Here is an 18,747-nt window from a genome sequence, read left to right as displayed (position 1 = left end):
CAACCCTCCGATGAACCCCACCAACCCCGATGAGGGTGGACTCACCCTCGAATGCTGGATGAATGACTGCACCAACACCGTCGCCCCGCTGAAAAATCCCACCAGCAGAGACACCAGCAGAAGCGTCAGCTGGTTCACCCCGGAACTCCTCGATTCAAAACGCAACTGCCGGAAACTGGAGAACATATGGCACAGCGACAAGACGCCAGACAGCCACGCCGCCCACAAAGACGCCATCCACAACCCCCACCACCTCATCAGGACCGCCAAAAGGACCTCCTTCACAGACCGCCTTGAAAACAACGCACACAACAGCAAGGAGCTCTTCACCATCATGAAGGAACTGTCCAACCCCAGCTCCAACGCCAACGACATCCCACCATCGCAAGCCCTTTGCGACTCACTCGCCGCCTTCTTTCACCGGAAAATCACTGACATCCATAACAGCTTCAGACCCCGGATGACCCCTGCCGACTGCACCGCACCGCACCCACCGCACCCCTCCGCCCACGACAGCCTGGGCCAATGTGAGCACTGAAGACACAATCAAGACCATGGGAACAATCCACTCCGGATCCCTGTCCGACCCGCTCCCGCACCACATCTTCAACAAAGCCAGCAATTCCATCGCACCCCACCTGCATAAAATCATCAACCTCTCCTTCGAGACCGCCACCTTCCCTGAGAACTGGAAGCACGCAGAGATAAACGCCCTACTAAAGAAACCCAAGGCGGATCCGAGCGACCTCAAGAACTTCCGACCCATCTCCCTGCTTCCGTTCCCAGCAAAGGTCATCGAGAAGATAGTAAACACCCAGCTCACCCATCACCTCGAAGACAACAACATCCCAATCAGGATTCCGCAGCAACCACAGCAGCGAGACTGCCCTAATCGCCGCCACAGATGACATCAGGATCCTACTTGACAATGGCGAGATAGCTGCCCTCATCCTCCTGGACCTCTCTGTCGCCTTCGACACCGTCTGCCACCGCACACTACGCACGCGCCTCCACGATGCAGGGATCCGAGACAAGGCCCTGGACTGGACCACCTCCTTCCTCTCCGGCAGAACTCAGAGAGTCCGCCTCCCCCCGTTCCGAACCGAGGCCTCCGAGATCATATGCAGCATCCCTCAAGGATCTTCCCTCAGCCCGACGCTATTCAAAGTCTACATGGCACCACTAGCGCACATCGCCCGACAGCACAACCTCAACATAATTTCCTACGCCGATGACACTCAGCTGATTCTCTCCCTCACCAAGGACCCCCTCACCGCCAAATCCAACCTCCACCAGGGAATGAAGGCCGTCGCAGACTGGATGGAGGACAGCCGCCTCAAACTGAACACAGACAAGACGGAAATCCTCATCTTCGGGTCCAACCCCTCCACATGGGACCACTATTGGTGGCCCATGTCACTGGGGTCCCCCCCAGCCCCCACCGACCACGCACGCAACCTGGGAGTCATCCTTAACTCGAAACTCTCCATGACCAAACAAGACAACGCAGTCTCCTCCACCTGTTTCAACACCCTCCGCATGCTCCGCAAGATCTACAGATGGATCCCGACAAACACGAGGAAAACAGTCACCCAGGCCCTAGTCAGCAGCAGACTCGAATACAGAAACGCCCTCTGCACCGGAGCTTCGTTCAAGCTCATCAACAGACTACAGAGAATCCACAACGCCTCTGCATGCCTGATCCTCGACGTCCCACGCCGCGACCACATCACCCTCCACCTGTGGAACCTGCACTGGCTCCCCGTCGACAAAAGAATCTCCTTCAAGCTCCTGATCCACGCACACAAGGCACTCCACAAAACCGTCAACTCTCCTTCTACGTACCCAACAGGAAACTCCGCTCTGCTGACCACGCCCTGGCCACGGTCCCACGCATCCGGAGAACTACTTCCGGAGGCAGATCCTTCTCCCATCGCGCCGCCAGGACCTGGAACACCCTCCCCCTCTACCTACGACAAACCGAAGACCTGCTGACCTTCAGGAGACGACTCAAGACCTGGCTCTTCGACCAATAGCAGCAGCTCCCCCCCCAGCACCTTGAAACCCTCACGGGTATGTAGTGCGCTTTACAAATTATGTGATTGATTGAGTTTCTGCACTCTCTTGCTGAGGACCAAAGTAACAAAACTCAATATCATCACAAACCACCTTCACATCTGATACTGACCCACGCAAAAGAGCACTGCTCAACTCATTTAACTTTAGTGCTGGACTTTTTGCATAATACAATCTTCTCACTAACATCCGCATTGGAGTATGATGTACTGCCAGCATCCAGAAATGGTGAAAAACACTTTGACAAACTTTCCTAGAAAGACAAGCCAGAGAATGACCTTGCAAACCAGTATTTTTTCTCACTCTGCAAGGGTCTAGTCCTTGCAACACCTTAATCTTTTGTTTAACACTTTTTTTACTATATGCTCGTAAAAAACTACATAATTTATCAATAGATTCTTGTCGTACACTACAAATACTACTGCAATCCCAAGTGTACACAGGATGTTTAGGACGTCTCCCTAGAACTTCATCAGCTATCACTTCTTCTGCATTTCTTTCAACCATTTTCTCTTTCTCAATTGAACAACCATCTCTAACCTCATAACCTCGACCACTGGTGTCAACTACAAACAATTATTTTTTGCTCTGTAAATAACTCTTTATTAAAGAAAGGCTCTGAACTGGAACTGTTTTTCCATTCTCCCAAAAAAACATCACAACATTTTTTTCTATTAATTATTCTTTACCTCCTACTTTTGGCCTTCATTAAATGGATTGGTTTATCTAGTGATCGAATTCTGTTCAATACTAAAATGAACAGTTTCGTTTTTACTTCAAAAGCCTTTTCAACAATGTTTTCAATATGCTTCTTTTTATAAAATAGAGCTCTCTTTGAATATTTCTTCACATCTTTCAGCAAATCATGTACTACTCTTGTAAAATATTGTTTTGCGTAATTCGTTATACTGATTTTTGCCTTCTTTTACCATACTTTGTCTCATTTGACTGTCCATTTACTTTTTTGCTTTTCCTCTTATTTTGAATTTTTTTTTCTAGTTGAAGCATTCTCAGAGGTTTCAGCATTCTGTACATTCTGTTTGGTCCTACAAACATTTTTACTAAATTGCTTTGTGTTCTTACCAGAAGATTTTTTTCTTTTTAGCCACATTATCTTGTTCATTCAATACTTGTGGTTGATGTTTCTTCAAGTAATTCTCCTGTCTCTGTTCTTTTCTTTTTTTCTGGCATGATTTCTCTATTTTAACATTGAAAAACAGCATCTGTAAAAAAGAATCACAAATAAATGTATATTAATAACACTCAAATTTATACTATTCTATTACTGTAGAAACACATTTTATATAAATACTGACTAAGAAACTATAGCCCTGAAGCACAAGTGTGACAATGGTTAAAACACTACATGCATAGTGCATACTACTTTGAAGCAGTTCATGCCCTAAAGCCTACCTCACTAAAAGACTACATGCTAACTGAAAGATTACAGTACTATAAGAAGACACATCGGGTGAGTGACAGGGTGTTTGCTAGAAGTGTATGAATACTAGGCCTGGGTGGCAAATTCCGTTCCGCTCGCGGAATTTGCGGAATTTGCGTAATTTCGCGTTCCGCGGAGAACGCGAAATTGCTCAAAAGTCTGCTTTCCGCGATTTCGCGAAATTTTTGCTTGTTCGCGTTCTCAAAATGCATGTTCGCGAGATATTTCTCCTCGAGCATGCAAACAGCAATTGCGAACAGGAAAAAAGCATCGCGAACAAACAATTCCGCGTGTTCGCGGAATTTCTGCGTGTTCGCGGAGATTTTTTACCGTTTCGCGGAGATTTGCGTAACGCAATTACGCAAATTCCGCCCACCCCTAATGAATACCAACATGGATATTGATGGTGTGAAAGACAAGTGTGTAGGTGATTAGAGACCTACATGCATAGTGGATACGTGTTTGAATCCATCCATATGTTAAGGTCTGTCTCAATCCAATAGTACTTGGAAATTGACTGAATGTTTTGAGTATTGCAAGGAGAGTGCCAGGATGAATTTATAAGTATTTGTATTTAGGTGCAGTAAATACATTAGTACATGGTGCTGAATAAGTCACTGGAGAAGTATAAGGGGAGTGACAGGGTGTTTGCGGGAACTGTATGAATACTGTCTGGGATATTGAAGGTGTGAAAGACAAGTGTGTAGCTGGCTAGAGACCTACATGGATAGTGGAGACACGTTTGAAACAGTCCATAGAGTAACACTTGGATCACTGCAAAACTACCCGAGTACTGACTGAATCATTAGAGTACTACAAACAGAGTGACTGGGTGAATCTTTAAGTTTTTGCATTCTAGTGCAGTGAATAGATTAGTACATGGTGCCAAATGAGTTATTGGAGGTGTGCAATTAAAGTGTTTATTGGAGTTTATAGATACTGACAGAGAAATTGAAGGTCTGAAAGACAATTGTGTTGGTAGTTAGAGGCCTCCATGCATAGTGGAAACACGTTTGAATCAATCCATGTGCTAAGGCCTGCCTCACTCCATTAGTTCTTAGGTACTGACTGAATAATTAGACTATTGCAAGAAGCATACCTGGGCGAATTTATAAGTGTTTCAGTTTTGGCGCAGTGAATGCATTACTACATGGTGCTGAATAAATCACTGGAACAGTGCAAGGGAAGTGACAGGATGTTTGCTGGAAGTACATGGATACTGACTGGGGAATTGAAGCTGTTAAAGACAAGTGTCTAGTATGTTAGAAGACTGCATGCATACTGCATAGACATTTGAAGCAGTCCATGTGGTAATGCATGGTTCACTACATGAGTACCTGGAAACTGACTGAATCATTAGACTACTGCTAGGAGAGTACCTGAGTAAAACTTTTAAGTCTTTCAGTTTTGGCGCAGTGAAGAGATTAGTACATGGTACTGGATTAGTCACTGGATGAGTGCAAGATGAGTGGCAGGGTGTTTATTGACGCATATAGATACTGACTAGTTAATTAAAGAAGTTAAAGACAAGTGTGTAGGTGACTAGAGGCCTGTATGCATACTGGATAGACGTTTAAACAGTCCATGAGCTAAAACCTCAGACACTGCATGATTACTTTGGTACTGACTGAATCATTACACTACTGCAAGGAGAGTGCCTGGGTTAATCTTTTTAAGTTTTTGTGTTTAGGTGCAGTGAATAGATTATTACATAGTGCCAGATGAGTCACTAGAGGTCTGGAAGTGGACTGAAAGAGTGTTTACTGGAGTTTCTAGATCCGGACTAGTTAATTGAAAAAGCGAAAGACAAATGTGTAGGTGACTAGAGGCCTGCATGCATACTGGACAGACATTTGAAGCAGTCCATGGGCTAAGGCAAGGGTCACTGCATGAGTACCTGGGTACTGACTGAATCATTAGAGTACTGCAAGGAGAGTGCCTGGATAATTCTTAAGTTTTTGGCACAGTGAATAGATTAGTACATGCTGCTGAATGAGTCACTGGAGTTGTGCAAGGGGAGTGACAGGGTGTGTATTGGAGTATATAGATACTGACTGGGCAAATGAAGGTGTGAAAGATAATTCTATAGGTGGTTAGAGGCCTGCATGCATAATGGATAGTCATTTGAAGTAGTCCATGTGCTAAAACCGGGTTCACTACATAAGTACCTGGGTACTGACTAAATCATTAGAGAAGTACAAGGAGAGTGCCTCAGCGAATTTATAAGTGTTTGGCTCTTGGCGCAGTAAACGGATTAGTACATGGTACTGAATGGGTCACTGGAGAAGTGTAAGGGGAGTAACAGGGTGTTTGCGGAAACTGTATAAATACTGACTGGGATATTGAAGATGTGAAAGACAAGTGTGTAGGGGGTTAGAGACCTGCATGCATAGTGGATAAGCATTTGAATCAATGCATGTGCTAAGGCCTGCCTCACTCCGTTACTACTCGGATATTAACTGAATGTTTACAGTATTGCAAGGACAGTTCCTGGGTGAATACATAAGCAATGACTGCCTTTCAATTCTACCAAAACTTGAGAACAGAAGAGGTTTTTAACCATTTATGCGTATGCAAAGATGTCAAGTACTCAAATGCTTCTCTCACAGTGGTTCCCAAATGCACACAGACTCACAGTGTGATTCTAGACAAGCAACATTATCCTTAGGAGTTCATCAAAACTCATTCACTATCAATGCATAAGCAAAGACTGGCTTCTAATGCTACAAACACTTGACAACATGACCGGTTTTAAAACAGTTATCGGTCAGCAAATACACGATGTTACCAAATGCTTCGCTCACAATCCTTATCCAAATGCACACAGACTCACAGTGAGATTCTAGACAATCAACACTATCACTAGGAGTTAACCAAAACTGATTCACTACTGTGGAAGGGGTAAGGGGACTGCACACAATCTACATATTTAAGTACTGCACGTTAGTGTCAAAGCCTGAGTCATTTTATCAATGCATAAGCAAAGACTGTTTTTTAATGCTACTAAAACTTTCCAACATGACAGGTTTTTAAACAGTTATCTGTCAGCAAAAACATGATGTTTCCAAATGCTTCTCTCACAATGGTTAGCCAAATACACACAGACTCACAGTGTGATTGTAGACAGCCAACTATCACTTGTACAAAATACAGTCTATAAGATCTAAGGTGACTGCACACATTACAGAAACATTTCTACTACACATTAGTACAAAAATGCGTCTCTCAAAATGATTCCTAAATGCAGACAGACTCACTGTGTGATTCTAGACCAACAACACTATCCCTTGCACTATACCAAAACACATTTCTTAATCTACGAATACTACATTTTAGTGTAGAAACAGGACTCATTTTGCAAATTCATAAACAATGACTGCTTTCTAATTGTACCAAAATATAAAAACAGCACAGTTATCTGTCTGCAACCACATGAAAAACACAAATGCTTATCACAGAATGGTTTCTACATGCACACACACTGACAATAAGATTGTAGACAAAAAAAAGTACTCCCTGCACTTTAGCAGGAGAAACACATTAGTTTGATTAAAATCAAAATAGACCACATACACCCCCTCACAATTAAATAACTCACCTTTCAAGTTTTGTAGATTAAGAAGTATATCAGTCACACACCAGATTTTCTTGTACAGAATCTCTGCACTTTGCACCTGTCAGCAAAACCAGAGAATGGCAAAGTTTCCCTCTCATTTTCCACACATATACATGTAAACATCGGTTTGCAGAGGGTGCGCTTAGGGTGCGCGGATCCTCCGAGGCCATAGATATATCTATCTTTTTTTGTCTAATTTTCTCAGGAACTACTGAACGGCTTTACACCATTTATGCAAAAGGCACGAGTATGAACAGAGGACTACCTCTTTGCCAAATTTGATGTAATTCCGTTCAGCAGTTCGGGCTGTAGCTGTGTCAACAGGCCCTATGGGAAATTGAATGGGGAAAACGCGTTTTGGGACCCCCCTTTTGTCTCGGCCCCCGCTTGACGAATCACCACGAAACTTTCAGGATAGGAGCGGACCGGAGCTGGCCAAAAGTTTGGAAAATTTCGCGAAGATTCGTCAACCGGCGCAAGGCTTATTGGGAATAGAATGTTGCAGATTTCCTATGTAAAATAGGTCTTAACTAGAACTACCTACTGGCAACTGCCAGTAGGTTGGATATAGATGATATAGATTATATATATATATATATATATATATATATATTTATTATCTACTGGCGGTCGCCAGTAGATAGTTATAGTTAGGACCGTGTTTCCATAGGAAATCTGAAAATTCTATTTTGAATAACTTTGGCGCCAGTTGACGAATCCTCGTGAAATTTTCAAAACTAATGGGGCGCTCCGTTCAGCTCCCACCCTGAAAGTCTTGGGGCGATTCGTCAAGTGAGGGCTGAGAAAAAAGGGGGGTCCCAAAACACATTTTCCCCATGCATTTTCCCATAGGACATTTAGTCGAAGGTACAGCCCGAACGGCTGAACAGAATTACTTCAAATTTGGCAGAGAGGTAGTCCTCAGGTCAGGGAATAGCTTTTAAAAGCATATAAATATCTATAAGCGCGTACCGTGCGCGCACCGTGCGAGCACCCTAACGTGTGCGAGCGTAATTCTGATTGGTGGTTACATGTTAGTCAACGTTCGAATCGGTCGAAATCAGGAAGTGTCGGCCGCCATTTTGTTTGTTTTCAGTGCGAGAGTTAAAAAGGAAGGTGGCGAACGTGAAAAGGGGGCAGGGTAGAGAGTTCCTGACCCCCTAGCCTTTGTCAGGGGGTCCCTGAAGGACCCCGAAGACAGATTTTTTTTAAATCGCCGGGGGGGGGGGGGGGGGCGTGGCACGGTGAAAAGCCAAAAAAATATAATAATTTTAATACGTAGCATATTGTAAAATAAATATATATAAAAAAATAATACATACATAACTTAGCATTTAAAAAACCGTACAAATTCACTGAAAAACCATAGGTTTCATACACGTTATAGTTAGGAATTACCATTTAAAAAACCAATGAAATTCCCCCGTTATAGTTAGTTCAGATAACTATAACTCGCGCGACCGCCACTCTATCACAAGGATGATGTCATGAGTGATGTCACTGACCATGTGATGAGTGATGTAATATGTGACGTCATCAGCAGTGCATTGCGGGCGCGCAAGTTATAGTTATCTGAACTAACTATAACGGGGGAATTTCATTGGTTTTTTAAATGGTAATTCCTAACTATAACTTGTATGAAACCTATGGTTTTTTCAGTGAATAGATATATATATATATATTTATATTATCTACTGGCGGTCGCCAGTAGATTATATATATATATATATATATATATATATATATATATATATATATATATATATCTTCCAACACAACCCACTTCAGGAATCCTGGGCGCTCTACGGCGGTGCGTTCAAGATACGGCAGGGTTAAGCCGTTGCTTATTTCATTTCGTTTGCCCAGAAGGCTTCCTCGCGCACTCCCAGAAGGAAAGGAAACGGCTTCACAAGTGATCGTGTCTTATAATATCTTTACTTTCAGCATGCCAGTAATCAAAACAACTCTACGCGTTTCAGTCTCAGCAGAGACCTTGCTCACGAGTCTAGCATTAGCTCAAAGGTATTCAGGATGTTATAAACATACATTCAAATAATTCGTGACATCACTTCCTGAGACAGTGCCGCTAGGCATTATGGTACTGGTAGTGCCTAAATTAATTTCTTTTTAAAAACATGGAGAAACATAGCGTGTTTGTAAAGAGTAGGTGTGATAGAGCTTAATGTAGAGATATTGCAATCGTAATTCATGTATCTGCACATGTAGAAATGCATTGATGCTACAATTGATTTATAAGGTAATAAGCCAACATCCTTTTCTACGGTCATTTATGTAAACATTCTGATAATGCCAATGCATAACCTAACGTAGGTTGAGATTCAAAACATGCAACCATCTCACTTAAATTCTCTGTAGTCACCAGATTATGCTGAAGCCATGTAACACGCTGTGATATACTGATTCAATAGACCATGATATTACTTTCTGGAGATATTGTAATGTAAGTTGTAATTTACATAATTAGTCAGAAATGACATGGGTAAATAGGTGTCTAAATACAGTGATGTAATATCTGACGTCATCAGCAGAGGATTGCGGTCGCGTGAGTTATAGTCGCCTGCACTAACTATAACGGGGGAATTTCATTGTTTTTTTACGAGGGAAATGTCCAGCTAACTGTAACGTGTGAAACCTATGGATTTTTAAGTGAATTTGCAAGGTTTTTTTAAATGCTAATTCCTAACTATAACGTGTGTGAAACCTATGGTTTTTTAAGTGAATATATATATATATATATATATATATATATATATATATATATATATATATATTTTTTTTTTTTTAGAACTGCGTTAAGATCCAGCAATTTGTGTTGAAGCAAAGGGAAAGTCAACTTTTCTTGAAAAAGGAGTTGAAAGATATGAGTGGGGGTTACATAGTGAAAAGAATATACAGTTAAGAGAACACTAGAGAAGTACACATTTCTCAAGATATGTACTTTCTTTCTCATCCCGGTGTATGTGTTTATTACAGAACTTAAACACAAGCCGTTGGATGATTTTTTAGATGCCCACTAGTTTGGCAAATAGAAAGAGCACACGGGTCACACAACTTTCTCAAGTCAAGAAGGAGCAAAATGGGATCAGAGCCCAAACACTGGCTTAATTAGTGGCAGACTAAGCTGGGCAACAACTAGTTCTCCTTCATGGAATTGTAGAAATAATTTTTTTTAGTAGTGCTTATCCATGACGCACGCACACCACCCCACCACCCCTGAATCTGTTCATTCACAGACTTGGCCGTTCTACAACCATTAAAATGAAGTCGAGCTGAATTGGTCCATAGAATCTGTGAAGAGCTCCATGAATGCTCTGTCTCAAGTTCCATCAAGGATTACAGAAGTCGCTTTTAGATTTAAAAGTGCACTGAAAAGAGCACTGCACACTACCCAGTTACGGCAAAGAATAGGAAGGAGACTACTACTGAAGGAAGTAAAGGTACAACCTAAGTGCAAATCAGAGCTGGGCTCTTTCTAGGCTTTAAGAAACAAAGGGTGTCTGCATCAACAGATGGCACGGAGGAATTTAATGGGCAGGGGGCACGGCCTCTATTCAAATAACAGATGGCACAAGGGTATGGGCTGAAGACATGAGTCATTGTATAGAGTCCTACCGCTGAGAATATACTTAACACAACATACAGAGGGTTTAATTACTTCTGTGGCACATCACGTGGACTTTGCAAGTTCAGAGCACAAGTACATCCGTTTGTTTGCTTTCTCACAAAAAAACAAATACAAAAGACGAATGGCCGGTGAAAACAAAACGCTGCCACCATTTTTCAACACCTATTTTGGGGGTTCTCCATCTTCAACATAACAGCCTTTATTTTCACAAGGCTGAATGTACTTTTGGATAGTGAACAGTGTGTGGGCCTCTGTGAGCTCCTCACATGTGACAACAGACGTACAAACCCCTCAAAATCACATTCCCCTTAGTAGGTAACATCATGTAATCTTTTTTTCTAAACTTCATTATGTAAAGGGCCCCAGGTGAGAGTTCTATAAGGTTAGCTTAGGCTCCATTTCCTTTTCATATATTGAAGCACTTCAGATCTGTGCAAGACATGCATCTCACTGTTACTCACCGACGAATATACATTGGACAAGGTATCCCAAGGGTAAATAAAGCAAAGTGAAAGCATGTGAGTGGGCCTCTAGAAAAGCACGGCTGCTGCATTTCTGTACAAGGAAAGAATTACGCATCTGAGAACTCATGTGAAGTGACCTGGTTCCATAGGTTGATGTGAGACAGCAGACGTAGCCAGGATAGATCTTAAGCGTATTTATTAAGTTAGTAAAGTCCATAGATTAGCCCCACCAGGAGCAGCCTGCTAGCTGCTCAGCCCATCCTCTCAACTGTCTCACACCACACCAACCTCCAACATTCCAGTCACGTCAACATTCCACATGGAACTCTCACACTGGCTGAGCAGCTAGTTAGAAGATACAGGAGAACAGTAATAACCTTACATGAAGATACTACATCATGCATATCTACAACTCGTAGAACCGAGGGCAGAGTTTTTGTCAAACAGGTAGCACTGCGAAAGGTTAACACTAGTCTCCCTTTTATGACATAGAACTAATCTTGTTGATTTAATCTTCCTAGACCCTTTAGGTATAGAGTTTAGTGTTTAGATGCTTATAACTTGACTAGTTTAGCGCGGGTAAGATGCTAATAAGAGCTTGCAGTGTGGCGACTGCAAAAAACACAGTGTGCTCACAGCACAGGAAGCCACCTTGCATGATGACTGAACTGTAAAGGCATTCAAGCCAATAAATACATTCAGTGGGTGTAGGTAATGCGTTTCTCTTTGCTTTCGCGTGAGTTGCATATCTAAAACCCTCTGCTTTACATGGCTTGTTGTGGCCTTCCTTGACTCTCTACTCCCCCCTCCTCAAACTCCCCCACCCCCCCTTTGATCGCAGTATCGATGCCCTCATTATTAGCACTCCCTTCTCTCCATGTGACATCTGAACACGGACACGGCTTGTGAGGTAATCCTGGACTGAGTTTACCCGCCGCCGCTGTGCACAATGAACACACTCGCATCTGCGGCCTCGAGCGCCTGCTGTGCTTCCATGCGCACAGAAATAAGCCTTGGAAGCAGCAAGGACACGGGGCCGGCTTCCTCTCAAGATGGAATCATGGATACCAGCTAACTCAGAGACGCAGTGACACATGGCGCACTTCATGACAAACAGAATACTACAGCACGGCATAGTCAAGCTCTCTCCGTGGCAGTGAGCAGCCGGTGGACCATGTTACGGGATGAATGCCATCTAGTGGTTACCATCCCTAATAGCAGTCAAAGTGTTTCAATAGCCTCAAGGAAGAAAAGAAAAACAAGCGCTGAAAGATGAGCGCGGCCCTTCAGCCGTGAAAGTTAAAGTACTCGTGCATGCAGAGCGTTTTCCTTGCGGGAGCGAGCAGCAAGGCATGATAATTGCAAACATATGGCACTGCTGCTCGCTTCCGCAAGGCAAACGCTCTGCATGCACGAGTACTCACTGGAAACAGTGCAAAACATGCACAAGTTTCCCAAAAAGTACGAAGCAATGGCAAGAGGTTCCTCTAAGTAGCACTTGCGCGCTGCGTAGGCGAGACCTAAAAATCGCTGTTAGGAACACTTGAGAGGCAACTAATTGCAGCACAAAATGTAACAAACTACAAAAGATCAATTAACAATACGATTATCTGACCTCCCAAAACCAACTTGTGTGCATGTTTCGCTTCCTATGCGTTTAACTGCGTGAACATTCACAAGTTAGTAAGAATCTGCTTTAGAACAGCCTCTCAAAAACAGGCATGCATCATGGTAGGTTTTGCTGGTGCCGCCTGACTAAATGAGACAGAAACATGACGGCAAGACTCAGGCAACGTGGTCAGTGAGCAATGCACATTTTTAACAGGAAAGAAAGAAAACACTCAATCATCAAGCGACCAAGAGAGTAAGAGTTTGTATATGTATGTGAGTGAACTAGTGTGTACATGTGACTGAAGTTTGTGAGAATGAATGTGTTGATGGAGGAGTATGAGGGTAGACCGTTATGCTTTTCAGTATTTCTTGCATGTCGAGGAGATTCACTGTAGCCAGTTTACACCTCCACCCCTTTAGAGTTCCTTTGTTCAGAATATAATTGGGGTTTCTTGATTTCCTGATAAGGAGCTTCCCTCTGTGTCCCGCTCTGGCCACCTGAGACACAGGCACCCCTATTTAGCCCCATTCTAATTCTCCTGCTCAGGAGGATCCTAAACCGCATAAGTTTAGCAATCTCTGCTTTTTAAATTGATTTCAAATAAGTAAGATTCCATGTAGATAAAAATTACACAATTTAGCTACCAAAGCTGCACGACTTTCTAAAGAGTGACAAAAATACCCACATGAAGGGGCTATGCAGGGCAGATTTGGTCTGTTCTGATACAAACGTTACAAACACAGGAAAGAATTGAACTGCAGAGTCACTAGCTGATTGACTTCACAGAGCATCATTTCTGGGCTGGAGAAGCACAGGCTTCTTTTCCCAGGGACGTATGCCACTCACAGGAAGTCACAGGTCAATGCCAGTAATGCGGGGATTTGGAAACAGCAGAAACTTGGGCAACTCAACAGCAAAGCTGGTCATGCCAGGAGCCTAGGGCCAGCAGCATCAGAGCATCTAAAGCACGGCCAATGAACCAGTGCAATCAGGTTGAAAATCATTGCCAAAAATCACAACCCTCCAATCTCTTTTAATTGTACACTTCAAATTGTGCTTTATGCTCACCAGGTGCCAGTATAAAGGCAAAAAAGGTTCTCCGCATTCTAAGCCTCTCACAGTAAGAAAATGAAAAGTATTATCATGTAAAAGTCTGTCAGTCACACGAAGACCATCATAATCGTCACCAGTCACCACCACATGAACCAGACCTTAAGGTATATGTACCACTTAGTTCATCTAGATTAAGTCCAGAAGGAAACTCCACCTCTATACAGTGCAGTTGCCTCAAATGAAGCACTTAGGTAAGAGTTTCACCTGCTCAGTACTTCAGAACCAGATTAGTAGGAGCAGATTAGCAGGAACTAACGTTTTTTGTCAAGATGCTACGGGGGTGAGCACATTTAAACTTTTATATTCTCAACATGCAGTACCTAAGCCCTTTGGCCGTTTGGGAACGTTTATCAATTCTAGTCTACATCAGATCCATCATTTTCATTTCACCTGAAAGATCCTTCCCCTGTTACTGCCAAACTTATCTGTGTAAGCGCACTAGAATGATGGAGGGAAGGAGTTATGGATAGGACTCCAACTGATTCACAGAAGCAGGACTGGAGGTAGGTACAATCTCAGGTTCCTTAGTCTTGATTCAATCTTTCTACTGGTTGGATCCTCAGCTACTGAGCCATTAAGCTACTGGCTTCAGGTCTTCCCTGCTTGGAGTCTATGTCCCCACTTGCTCGCAAGCTTTGGCATACCAGGTCTTGCACAACAGGCACTGCATGTTCACAGGAGCCATTGGTGTAGAACATCCCAGGCAGGTGATGTCGGTCAGGTGTCCATTGACCAGAAGAATTACCTGTCCGAAGAAGAAATCCAGGAACCACTTCGACTAATTCTGTTCATCCTTATTCACCTACACACATTAATACATCAATCCTTTTTGAAAAATGTTGATTCTGATCCATGATACCTAGTGGTTGGGTTGACATGTTTCGGCTTGGAACTGCCCATGCATGTCAGTTGCCTTAGTAAGGACAGCTTTTTGCAGATAGTGTAGGTAAGTGTATTGACTCACATGTCTTCATCGAAGAGCACCCTCTGATCATGACGGCACGCTGTTATAGGTGCAGTCTTCGACCCATAACTTAAGCAGAAATTCAAATTATAACATAGGATGGAGGATTTGGGATTTATGTTTTTGCTTGGCTTTAAATTGTCCTGCGCAGAGCTGCTGCATGTCTCTCTCATCGCGAACATTCGTTTTAGTTTTAGGCCTTACATACTCGTGGTCTTAATAAAGGCCACAGACCTGCACGGGCAGTTCCCGGCTGAAACATCTCACCTCAACCACTAGTTGTCGTAGATCAGTAACATATCCACAGAACACCGATTTATTTTGAATATTATGCCTATCCTCGTTTTCTTCCCTCAATTTACCTACAGGAAAGGAGATAATTTTAAACAATTTACCACTGCCAACATCGAGACAGTCTCCCTCCTGGTGGAGGTTACGGTGTCACTTGGAGAACGGGGCACTAAAGTGACAGACCCATGATGACACTATGCACCAAACCACCATCAGCGAAGATAATTTTTACTGCATACTGTGAATGTGTGTTTGAGGGTCTCTGAGATAACATGCTTGAGACTCTAGTATAGAGACTTTTTGTGGTTCATTCTCCTCTTTTCTTTGATTAATGACTAGTACCATTTGGAAGCCAAATGAACCTCTGCTTCTTTCTCCCTCCTATTTGATTTGAACTACATTCTGCAGCATAGCCTGTATGCCCATCTCCGATACAATGGAGTGGGTTACTGCTTATCTTTGTGGGTCAGAGATGTTGGATGGATCGTAGTGGAGCATTGGAGAGAAAAAAATGGTTCTCCCTGGCCAATTAGGGCTGCTGCTCCAACCAAGTCCCTGGTTAAATAAATTGAGTTTAATTATGCTGATAAGCGTTACTGAATGTTCGCTTTTCAGGTCGATCTTTACATTTTGACTGCCTCCTTGATCCCAACAGGCTAGGGCAAATGGATTCAAAACTTTTATGCCTGTGTGAAAAGGCTATTTTCTAAAGGGAGTCACATTTGCCTTGAATATGATACATAGAAACTTCAGTCTGATTCTTCACTAACCAAGGATCCAATTAAGAGACTTCAGGGCGGTGTTATGGTGCCGTGGTTGAAATACATTTCAAATGCCTTTTTACTAGATCCTATAAGTCGTACAAAGATAATATTTCAATAATCTGATCCTTGGAAATAAAGATTCAGAGGAGACCCATGTTGTACTACTGCAAGCATCTCCCTAAACCATTTAAAGCGGTGGAGGTACATTTCATGGTTGTACTGACTTGGTAAAAAGAGGATGGTTTGGAATCCCAAAAATCTTTAGTTTCTCCATTTTTACATGTTTCAGGCGGCCTCGGGATCAGGATCCCAACAACGAGAACTTCAGTTGCGTTCCCATTTAGTACAATAAGCTCTCTTAAATCGAAAAATGTACATGCTTAATCAAATAAAAGACATGCATTTTCTCTTACTACCTCTCAGAGAATGCTCAGAAGGGTACTTGTGAGCCGGATGTTAGTATTCATGGAATGTGGATGTCAATGCAACACTTCATTTGAGTAATAATTAAAATAAGTCATTAAATAAAACAAGTTATAAAAATAGTACAAACTAGCTTGAAGGTTCTACTTTAGTTGACACCACAAGCTTGTGAAGCAGCTAAGAGGAATAGTGCAACTGTTTTAGCTTTCTATGTAACTTGAGGAGAATAATACGGAGGTCATATGCTTAATATCTAGCAACATGCCACAATCTCATTTTTCACAAGCAGCAGCCCCAATAAATGTTAGTAATATATGCAAGTCCACATTTTCATTTTAATTTCTTTAGAAGTTATGGTATCATGCTTTTAATGAAATGCAAATGAACAAACATCTAAAGGGTAGACTTCAGCAGGCAGAGACAATATATGGATCAGTTTAAAATGACAACGTATCTCAAAAGATAACATTCAACATATTCTAGAGTGATATGAAAGGCAGTGCTTGCCCCCTTTTTCGCAATTTATATCAATGTCTCTTTACTGTTCATCATCTGTGTATATGTATTACATCTGTATTATAAGTAAACACTTTTTGCCCCGGAGCTAGACGTGCACTCTACAAATACCATGAATAAATATATAAAAAAACATCTGGCCTGTGTGTAATTGTCTTTTCTATAATGCTCACAATCCACATTTTAACTATCCAAGACGTTTTATTAAATTTAATAAATGCCTTAAGGTTGCGGTGGTCCTCTTATGCTCCCTACAAGTCATTGCATTTACTTTAGCTTTTGTTGGAATTTAGCACATAAATTAAATTATTTATGCCAGCGTTAGTAGGCATTTTGATATCAAAAGAATGTTAGAGTGTCATCACTATGTTAGTCTTATGATAGCAGCAACGTCGATGAAACCTCTACAGAAAAGGTACCTGGAAGAAAGTGCCTTTTTCAGATGTACAAGCTCAGTCCTCAGCCTCCTCACATTTCCTGCCGTTTTTGCAAACTCAATGTCCAGGGATCCCTTGTGTTGCTCTAAAACCTTCAGCCTTTGAATCCAAAGAACTCTTTTTACTTTAAGCTCTTGCTTGAGTATCTGGAATAAAGACCATTTGAAAAAAAATACGTTAATGATTACTCTATAAATATAGGAAATGACACTGCAAACTCACTGGAGTTAACTTCGATCGTCTGCAGAGGTACCTTGCAAAAGCAACGACGGGCAACAGCAAATGTGATACTATAACATCCAGATGATCAACACACCAAGCCACAGGGATGAAAACATCTTCGTTGAACATCAAACACCAGCTCACACAAAACTTACTGACCGTGCACAACACAAATGACTGAAACCGAAGGAAACATCCTAGAACGTGCCAGAACTTCCATGATCAATGTTGGAAATTACCAATTTTTTGCATGGTAGTCCGCCAGATACTTTGCCTTCTTTTGCTGAACCAGTTTTTGTGGGCCATAGGACTCTGCACCCCTTTCTCCTGCCAACCAGGGGTGACGTGCTTGTGCGCTCTTCTGTAAACATGTTGGAATTGGAATTCCTCTAGCACATTTAATTTGTAAGTCACTAGGATATGGTACCACCTTTACACAAGTCCTGCAAATTAAATGCTACTAGTGTGCTGCAGCACTCATGGTGCCACCTACTAAAGTAGCAATGTAAACCTTCCTTTTTAGGTCAAGCCTAGGCAGTGCACGTGCGCTGTCTGCAAGACCTGTAGGTGATGAAAAATGTGTCCCTCTGTAATGCAATTGAGGCTCATGTAAAGCGCACCGAGTCGAGTACGTACTATATAAAAAAAAACAGATGGTAATGTGTATCTTTTAATATTGTTAAATTCCTTCAGTGGAGAGCCTTCTTGTATTTACATTAAATGATAGCTGCCACACATCATCTCGTGCGCAGCTCGCCCAAAGAATTTTTTTTTTTTTTAACATTCAATAATGGCGACCGCACATCTCGTTCCGGCGGGTCGTCCAACTCATTTATTTTTTTATTACCATGGCCTACCAAAGATCAGAAAGCAGGCATACTGTATCGGCACCTCCTCACCACTTCCTGTCAGCCAACAGCAACCCCCATGCCCGGCCTGCACAGAGGACTACACTGCCATGGGACAGCCATACTGATTGCCTGCCTTCCTGCCTCCTCACTGTTACCCCATGGTGCAGCCACAGGACAGTGGCTACTTTCCCCGCGTCTGCCCCACAACACGTTGTTTCTGCCATGGAAGTTACCCACACCTGGGTGCAGTTAATCAGTACAGGGACCCGAAGGCATGTGGCATCGCAGCAGAAGAACGGACGTGTTACAGG

General features: G+C 42.6%; 1 protein-coding gene across 7 annotated transcripts in view; it reads right to left on the bottom strand.

The window, feature by feature from the left end:
- IRAG2 (inositol 1,4,5-triphosphate receptor associated 2) overlaps positions 1-18,747 on the bottom strand; it is a 1,211,571-nt gene that overhangs the window by 649,580 nt on the left and 543,244 nt on the right. For all 7 annotated transcript variants that reach the window (XM_085652757.1, XM_085652760.1, XM_085652761.1 and 4 more), the window contains one exon: positions 17,346-17,509. In XM_085652757.1, the coding sequence (XP_085508883.1) occupies positions 17,346-17,509 (164 nt within the window). The remainder of the gene's footprint in view (positions 1-17,345; positions 17,510-18,747) is intronic.

Source organism: Triturus cristatus, chromosome 4_1, assembly GCF_964204655.1.
Source record: "Triturus cristatus chromosome 4_1, aTriCri1.1, whole genome shotgun sequence".
NCBI lineage: Eukaryota > Metazoa > Chordata > Amphibia > Caudata > Salamandridae > Triturus > Triturus cristatus.
This window is presented reverse-complemented; position numbering and strand designations above follow the sequence as displayed.